The 9,585-nt window shown below is 44.8% G+C and overlaps 1 protein-coding gene across 1 annotated transcript; it reads left to right on the top strand.

The window, feature by feature from the left end:
- The first annotated feature begins 5,041 nt into the window (after positions 1 to 5,041).
- Positions 5,042 to 8,104, top strand: LOC101843508 (procathepsin L-like). Its single transcript, XM_005078427.2, has 7 exons — positions 5,042 to 5,167; positions 5,457 to 5,579; positions 5,684 to 5,830; positions 6,020 to 6,244; positions 6,709 to 6,871; positions 7,487 to 7,595; positions 8,005 to 8,104. The coding sequence occupies exons 1-7, from the start codon at positions 5,042 to 5,044 to the stop codon at positions 8,102 to 8,104; spliced, it is 993 nt and encodes a 330-aa protein (XP_005078484.2).
- The last annotated feature ends 1,481 nt before the right edge of the window (positions 8,105 to 9,585 follow it).

Here is a 9,585-nt window from a genome sequence, read left to right as displayed (position 1 = left end):
CTACTACCCAAGGCCCCATAGATTGTCCAAGCCTCTTCACTGACACCCAAATTTAGGGGGTCTGGATCAGTCCCATGCTGTCCTCTCAGCCATCAGTCTGGGGTCCAAGAGCGCCCCCTTGTTCAGGTCAGCTGTCTCTGTGGGTTTCACCAGCCCGGTCTTGACTCCTTTGCTCTTCACTCCTCCCTCTCTGCCACTGGGATCCAGGAGTTCAGTTCATTGTTTAGCTGTGGTGTCTGCCTCTGTTTCCATCAACCAATGGATGAAGGTTCTAGGATGGCATATAAAGTAGTTGTCAAACTCATTATCAGGAAAGGGCATTTAAGGTAGCCTCTCCACTATTGCTTAGTTTTCCAGTTTGCGTCATCCTTGTAGATCTCTGGAAATCTCATTAGTGCCAGATCTCTCCTCAAACCTGTAATGACTCCCTCTATTATGGTATCTCTCATCCTGCCCTCCTCTATTCTTCCCCAACTCAACCTTCCTGCTCCCTCATGTCCTCCTCTCCCCTCCTCTTCTCCCTCTTTTTCCAGCTCCCTCTCCCCTCCCCCCATGCTCCCAATCCACTCAAGAGATCTTGCCCCATTCCCCTTCTCTGGGTTACCATGCATATCTCTCTTGGGACACTCCCTGATTCCCAGACTGTCTGTCAGTGGGATTGTAGGCTGGCACTGCCCTGATCCATGTCTAAAATCCATATATGAGTGAGTACATACCATGTTTGTCTTTTTGTGTCTGGGTTACCTCACTCAGGATGGTTTCTTCTAGTGTCGTCCATTTGCCTGCAAATGTCAATATTCCATTGTTTTTTCCGCTGAGTAGTACTCCATTGTGTAAATGTACCACATTTTCTCTATCCACTCTTCAGTTGAGGGGCATCTAGGTTGCTTCCAGGTTCTGGCTATTACAAACAATGCTGCTATAAACATAGTGGAGCACATGTCCTTGTTGTATGAATGTGCATCTTTTGCGTATATGCCTAAGAGTGGAATTGCTGGATCTTGTGGTAGACTGATTCCCATTTTCCTGAGGAATCCCCATATTAATCTCCAAAGTGGCTGTATGAGTTGGCACTCCCACCAGCAGTGGAAGAGTGTTCCCTTTTCTCCACATCCTCTCCAGCATAAACTGCCCTTGGTGTTTTTTATTTTAGCTATTCTTACAGGAGTAAGACGGTATCTCAGAGATTCTTTACTTCTTATTTGTATCAGAATGCAGGTTAGAAGATCAGATGTGGGCTGGATTCTCAGTGGTTAGAGCACTGACTGCTCTTCCAGAGGACTTGGGTTCAATTCCCAGCACCCACATGGCACCTTACAACTGTCTGTAACTCCACTTCCAGGGGATCTGGTACCCTCACACAGACATGCATGCAGGTAAATCACCAATGCATATAATTTTTAAAAAATAAATAAATCTTTTTCATAAAAATTGTCTCAAGCCGGGCAGTGGTGGCTCACGCCTTTAATCCCAGCACTGGGGAGGCAGAGGCAGGCGGATATCTGTGAGTACGAGGCTGGGCTGGACTGACAGCCTCCAAACAATACAGAGAGACCCTGTCTCATAAAACTAACAAAAAATTGTCTCAAATATTATATTCCTTTTACCATAATGTTAAGCCGGACACAGGTCCACCCCTGCAAAAACGTACTACAGAAGTTTAGTCTGTAAGTTCCTGATTGCTTACCCATTTTATTATTTATTTATTTATTTTAATTTTTTTTATTTTGAGACAGAGTCTTACTATGTAGCCCTGGCAGGCCTAGAACTCATTATATTAACCAGCCTAGCTTGGAAGTCACGGCGGTTCTCCTGCCTCTGCTTCCTGGGTGCTGAGATTAAATGTCAATTCATCTTACTAGTTTTACATCCATCTTGAATTTCATTTTTTTTTCTTTTGGCTCCTCCGCCATTAAAATTGGCTCTAGTTGGCTAGTTCCCTTTCATGATCTGGTCCAGGTTCCTGGTTTATACTTCATCCTTATTGGCTTATCAATTACTCAGGAGTTTGGTAGCAGTTTGAGCGACACCGGAAAGAAAAGACGCACTTATGTCCAAAGCATGCAGGGTCAGCCCGGATCACTGGTTTCCCAAGGCTAACTCTTAAAAGCCTTTAGGCTTTGACAAAAATAATGACTGGAAACTAACAGAAAGAATGTTCTGTGTCACTTCAGGTGTTAAATGCTTTTTTGGGAGGTGGAACAACATTTTGTGACAACCATGACTGAGTTGTCACTGGTCTATTTGGCAACAGTCTTATCTTGGACATTTTCACTTAGTGTTTGCAGTAACACTGTGCCTGGGATGACACTACACTTGGTACCTGCAGGAGATAAGGAATAAAAAGAATTTGACAAAGTTCCTTAAATCAGCTCAGAGTCTGCACCTGAACATGTGACAAAAACACCTGCAATTCCAGGACACCTTGGGACACAGTAGAAGCATTTCACTGTCATAACAATGGGGCTTCTTCATGGGTAACACAAAGACCCAAACAGAAATTCTCCCTAGTGACCCCTAACCTGTCATCAGATGCCTTATTTAAAGGGCTTATTTGGACACAGAACCAAATTTTTCCGAACTTCTTATAAGGTTATTGGCCAGAAACTGGCCATGATTAGAAGACTTAGGGAATTCCCAGAGTGCAGAAAAAATTCCACGCATTGAAGGAACCAGAAATGTGAATGTCCCAGGAAGGAATTCTGGAGCAAACACACAGCAGGAGTTATCTTAGGGAGGTGATTTTGTGATGAGTTTTAGTTAATGCGACTAGAGATCTCCAAGGAAATTGAAGTTGGTCAAGGCCATTTTCCCCCACAGTCACCATCCTGAGTCCGCAACTGCCCCTTGCACTGTGGAATCTCCTTCTTCCTATCCTTCCTCACAAGACAGAGACAGAAGGGAAGGAAGACACGAGTGACAAGATCCTGGTGACCACTGCTGACAGCCCGGCACGAGACTGAGGAGCATACTCAAGCTTTCTACAGAGCCATCACTGACACCCCAGTGTGCGTGCAGCTCCTGTGCTGAGCCTGCTGCCCGTCACCATTTCCAAAGCAACATGGAGTTCCCCCAGAGACCACGCCCCCACCCCAAGCATGCCTTCTCAAGGTTCCTCCCAGTATGCAGGTCCCACTATGCAGGCACCGTGCACCACACAAACAACCCACAGGTGCCACCAAACTCTGGAAAACTACATAGTGCCTTTACTAGTTGTTGAGGATCTCATGCAGGAGGACTGTACCTACACATTTCCAGTTCTCCATCTCCACCTTCAAAGCCCCTTGTGACCTTCCTGTTTGAAGATTGCCTTCCCCTAAAGATTCCTAGTAACCCAGCTGCCATCATCCCTGACACTGGAAAAATGATCATAGAGTCTGTAAGCACCCAGCTCAGCTGTGGATTAAGGGCAACAATGGGCTCAAATATAACTAATGCTCATGTGCACCACTGACAGGGATTTTATTAAAATCTCTACTTCTAATAGATGAGCGGGGTTTTGTTGGAAACCCACACACAGCTGGCTGTAACCTTCTTCCCTGAGCCAAGTGCCAAGCCCTCTTTCACAAAGAGTAGTTTCTCCACAATCGTCATTAAACTCATACATTCTACTTTCCTCGAGCAGTGGTCTACTTCTCTCTTTTCCACTGTCCACAAAGGCAGCTCACACCCAATGCCCCAGGACAGGGTGGACATCAATGTCAGTGTGTGTCTGCAGTTCCACAGCCTGGAGGTCCAGTCCAATTGCCACCCGGTCATGCAGGGAGGAGTAACAGGATGGGAACTATGTCCTGGAGCGACAGATTTGGGATTTAAAGCCTGGATCCACATGCAGCTGCGACAGAACCTGGGATCTCAGCGGCCTCTGAAGACCTGAGACAGTGAAGAACACCTGCCCGGCTGTGGACATCTCAGGTGAGCCCCAATGCATCTCCCAAGGCAGACTGGGAACTTACACTAGCTGAGCACCTTAGAGACACTCTCTAGGGAGAAGCACCATGTAGCCCTCTAGGGAGAAGCACCATGTAGCCCCCTCAGGAATGAGAGTGTCAACTCAGCCTTGGTAGACTTGGTGTAAGAGTGCAGAGTAAGGTGAGCGGGGATCCCAAATGTCAACTGACATTCCAGGGGTCCTATTTTGTTGGGTTTCCAAGTAAATTGAAAGTCAAGACCAGAGTACAGGAAGCTCCATCTTGTCCCCCAAACTCTTGCTGCCGTGGGTATAACTCCAGTGGCAACGGGAAACATCATTAGTCACATTGCTGCCAAAAAAAAAATCCACTTGTCTACTATGGCAAACTGAGGAGGTAAATATATGACATGGCTTTTGTCAGTTGCTCTATCTCAAAAACTTGTAAGACTTGAGCCTTAGTCTCATAATACAGGTGGCCCTGCTGACCACTGACTTGGCCTTCTGGCCAGTCCTCATTAAGACAATAAGATGGGGTTCTAAAGGTCCATCCCAGTTATAAGGAAGACATAATCCTAGCTGTTGTCTTTCCAAGATTTTCCAGAGAGGACAACCCAGAAAAATTTGAGAGGGGGAGAAGCCAAGGCATAGTGGCCCTCCATGTGTTCACTGGTCCAGGGAAAATATGGCAGGTAACCTCAATCCGTGCAGATCTCTTTGTATGTGCTGTGGATCACGCTGTGCATAGGTCTTGTTTAACTTGCCTGAGCTCAACCAAAAAAATGGCATAAAACCTGAGACAACTATGTCTTAAGAAGTTAACTGTTGCTTTAAGCCTCTCAACCAATAGGAGTGTCTCGAGTGGTGAGTTAAGTGCACAGTGCACACACACTCCAAACCCTGGAGCCCTTGGCAAATGTTCATTTTTTGACTGATGGAATCGCTCTACCACTGTGCTTAAAAATAAATGCATTCTTGGTTTTTTTCACCAAGGGGAAATCACAGATAGAAGGGTTTGAGGAATTTCATTCCATGAGGCAACCTGAGTTTCTGAGGCAGAAATAGGATTTTTATTGAAGCACCGATGTCATCAGAATCTCATTCTTTTCTCCATCTCTAGGTTCTGGAAGCATGATTCCTATTTTATTCTTGGTCACTCTTTGCTTGGTGGTGGTCTCAGGTGCTCCAACACATGATCCCAGTTTGGATGATGAATGGAACGAATGGAAGACAAAACATGGGAAAACATACATCATGGTTGGTGCCATGAAAACTACCCAGAGGCAACACAGAGACAATGGTCCTTGCTATGGAAAATTTATATACAGTTCACATCATGAAATCCAGTTACTCCCTGACATGATCACAAGATATGAGCACTGATGCAAACCACTGTATTGACATGGGGTCTGGATTATGTCTTTTGGGGGTGGACAACGTCCCTTGATTCTCACCAACTATAGCAGCGGGTCCACCGAGGGAGCCAGGGTTGGGTTTCAAGCAAAAACAAAAACAAAAAAAAGACCCCATGCTGTATTTATTCTAGAATGAAGAGGGGCAGAAGAGAGCAGTGTGGGAGAGCAACAGGAAAATGATTGAGCTGCATAACGAGGACTACGCTAAGGGGAAGCATGACTTCCACTTGGAGATGAACGCCTTTGGTGACTTGGTGAGTGTGACACGGATGACAGAACATGATTTCTTCTCTTCAGTTCCTTGTAAGTCCTCTCTCTCTGTCTCCCTTTGAAATGATTCGTTTACTTTTTCTTGAAGACAAATACAGAATTCGGGCAACTGATGACTGGCTTTCAAAGCATGGGAACCGAGGAGATGAACGTATTCCAGGAGCCTCTTCTGGGTGATGTCCCCAAGTCTGTGGATTGGAGAAAGCACGGCTATGTGACACCTGTGAAACCCCAGGTAGGACATGACAAGTTCTTCGTGTCATTGTCCACTAGGAAGCTTGGAAGGAAATGTTGTCCTTGTCTTACTAACTGTGGATATGCATACACTTCGATATGAAGTTATTATATCATGTAAATTGCTATCAAACATCTGTATGAATTTCTGTATTATTTTTGTAGGTGACAGCTTTTTATTTCTTTTTAGGGTAGTTGTGGCTCTTGTTGGGCATTTAGTGCCGTTGGCTCCTTAGTAGGACAAATGTTCCGGAAAACAGGGAAACTGATTCCTCTGAGTGAACAGAACCTAGTGGACTGTTCCTGGTCATATGGCAACAAAGGTTGTCGTGGTGGCTTGATGGGGTATGCCTTCCAGTATGTGATCAACAACGGAGGTTTGGACACCAGTGTGTCCTATCCTTATGAAGCACGTGTAAGTAGGAATCCTGCCTTGTCATTCCAACTCAGGTCTTGAGAAGCACAACAATCATGCCGACAATAAATGGTCTGTCCTAAAATCTCATCTTTCCATGATACAATCCATCCTATTACATCCTCAGTGCTGCCATTAAATGTCAGCCTCTGCATGCTCGTCTGATTCCATGGTTTCCATGCAGCTGCCCCTGCTTCTGTTCACATGGAGTACATGCAAACCATTCCACAAATAGCACAGATGTCTCCCCTGAGAAAATTTATTATCAGTAAGAATGTCTATGGGGTGTCATGGAAGACGCATGAGCTAGTTTCTACCAGCTTGCCAGGACTTGCGACATTTCACAAACACATAAATCTGGAGATCCTCAGCAGCAATGCTGGGTTAGCTGTGGTTCTGACTCACGGTCCCCGGGAGATGCATGGCAATAACCATGATTTTTGCTTTACCTTTGTCCTTCAAAGAATACAACCTGCAGGTACAACCCTAAATATTCTGCTGCTAAAGTCACGGGCTTTGTGAATATCCCAAAAAGCGAAGATGCCCTAATGAAGGCTGTGGCCACCGTGGGGCCCATCTCCGCTGCAATTGATACTAAGCACCGTTCATTCCAGTTCTATAGGGGTGGTAAGTGATTTTCTTCTCAGCAACCACAAGCTAGGGCGGTACCTCCACCAAAGCTCACCTACTTGAACACTAATTTTGACATTAGCATCTTGAGTTGCAAATACTAACTGGACAGGAAAAACATTTGTGTGTTTTGTTTTTGCTCAACATTAATTAAGAACAATCCTATGAAATGTGAACAGCATTGAATATTTTTTTAAATAGCAAGGTCAAGTTTAATGTGGCTTACTTTTATTGAAATTTCTACTGTTGCTGAATCTTTGTGATTTTAAATAGATATCCTGCTTCTGTAGGGCAGTCTAAGGGAGGTGGGATGGGGAGGGCTTCTTGATTCATGTGTTTCATATTTTTTTTAGTGTCCATGGACTGACACACCTTGTAAGCAGGTCGAGGTTCCTTACACACCCTTCAAACAAATGTTTTCCCTGAGGATTTATGCTAACCTTTGTTTCTGTTATATTACATAAGCACTTACCTCTCAAGCCTTGCTAACACAGAATCACTCCTGTCTGCGTGGCCTGTACCAAAGTTGGAAATGTTTCCCTTACTGCGGATAACAGCAGTCACTGTGGGGGTCAATGGAGCCTCTCATTCAGCTTTGATTTTATCCGCCAGGCATGTATTACGAGCCAGACTGTAGCAGCGTTAAGTTGGATCACGCCATCCTGGTGGTTGGCTATGGTGAAGAATCAGATGGCAGGAAATACTGGCTTGTCAAGAACAGGTAAAAACAGCCGAAGGGGGGAAATTTTATGCTTGAAACCCTAAAGGCTATTTTCAGGCAGCAGTTGGGTGCAGGCTTCAGCGGTTTGCCCCACATGATTTGAATAGGGAGGTTTTATGGCGGTTATAATGATAAGACCTCCATGGTTTGGAGAGTGTGAGGATGGGACTGGAAGCATTGCATTTCTAGTCCTGAGTAAACGTAGGTGGGGAGACGCCCTGCCCTTTCTCTGCAGTGATCCACAGTCGTTTGTGAGGGTGACAGTCGGTATCCAAGGGGTGACCCTCTGCCATCCCTCATCCCGTCTGTCGAGTGTGTCCTCTGCCTCTGTGTTTGTGTCGGGAGCGAAAGGAAGGAAGCTTCTGTGTTGCGTTCTTTCTACCGAATGGTGAATGTGCTCTTCTTCCAGCTGGGGTACTTACTGGGGCGAGAATGGTTACATAAAGATAGCCCGAGACAGAAACAACCACTGTGGAATCGCTTCCTACGCCCTCTACCCTACCGTGTGAGCGCTGGACAAGCAACAAGGAAGAAGTGGGAACGGCATGTACACGGGAGGGCTTCCCCCTTTGCAAAGCAGCCTCTGCTGTGGGGGGAATGACCGCGGGATCGCCGAAGGTCCATGCTATGGTATGAAACTCTGGGACGTTTCCCTCCAGTTAAATGTGACTGTCACTCTGCTGCTATAATCAGCTTTTGCACCAATGAGTTCTGAATTTTCTTTTTTTGTAATATGTATATAATTTTTATTAAAAAAACCTATGTATAAAAGACTGATGGTTATTCCTTGTGTCTTTGTTAACGGGCAGGTTCTCTCAGCCACACATGCAATTCAGTGCGAAGGGACAGTGGAGGTAGCAACGTTGTTTATGGGAAAGGGAGGATGACTCCATCATCAGGTCAATATTCCAGCCATGATCAGATTTTCGGGTGCTCACCACCAGCCAGTGTCAGAAAACATGTGAAACTTTTGAAATCTTAAACGTTTTTTTCTCCTTTTTAAAATTTATCTTTTTATACATGTTAATCTCAGTTCCCTCTCCCTCCACTCCTCCCCCGGTCCCTCAATCCTCCCAAACCCCCACCCCACTCCGTCCCACCTCTGCTCCACATGGAGGATAAGGGCTTTCACAAGGGATTTTCACAGTCTGTTAGATCATCCTGGGCAGGGCCTCGTTCCTTCCCAATGTGTCCATGATCACATAGCTTCACCCCAGGGATTCAGGGATGGTTCAACATATGAAAATCCATCAATGTAATCCACCATATAAACAAACTGCAAAAGAAAAATCACATGATCATCTCATTAGATGCTGAAAAGGCCTTTGACAAAATCCAACCCCGCTTCATTATAAAGGTCTTGGAGGGATCCGGGATAACAGAAACATACCTAAACATAATAAAAGGTATATACAGCAAACTAACAGCCAACATCAAACTAAATGGAGTAAAATTCAAAGATATTCTGCTAAAATCAGGAACAAGACAAGGCTGTCCACTCTCTCCATACCTCTTCAATGTTGTATTTGAAGTTCTGGCTAGAGCAATAAGACAACAAAGGAGATCAAAGGGATACAAATGGGAAAGGTAGAGGTCAAACTTTCACTATTTACAAGTGATATGATAGTTTATATAAGTGACCCGAAAAACTCTACCAGGGAACTCCTGCAGCTGATAAATACCTTCAGTAAAGTGGCAGGATACAAGATCAACTCAAGAAAATCAGTAGCCCTACTGTATACAGACGATAAATGGGCTGAGAAAGAAATTAGAGAAACATCACCCTTTACAATTGCCACAGACAACATAAATTATCTTGGGGTAACCCTAACTAAACAAATGAAAGACCTGTATATTAAGACCTTTGAGTCTTTAAAGAAAGAAACTGAAGAAGAAAACAGAAAGTGGAAAGACCTCCCATGCTCTTGGAGAGGTGGCATCAAGCAATCTACAGTTTCAATTCAATCCCCATTAAAATCCCAACACAATT

Source organism: Mesocricetus auratus, unplaced genomic scaffold (assembly GCF_017639785.1).
Source record: "Mesocricetus auratus isolate SY011 unplaced genomic scaffold, BCM_Maur_2.0 Super-Scaffold_100013, whole genome shotgun sequence".
In the NCBI taxonomy this organism is placed as follows: Eukaryota; Metazoa; Chordata; class Mammalia; order Rodentia; family Cricetidae; genus Mesocricetus; species Mesocricetus auratus.
Note: the sequence above shows the minus strand (reverse complement) of the source record. Positions and strands in the feature narration are given on the sequence as shown.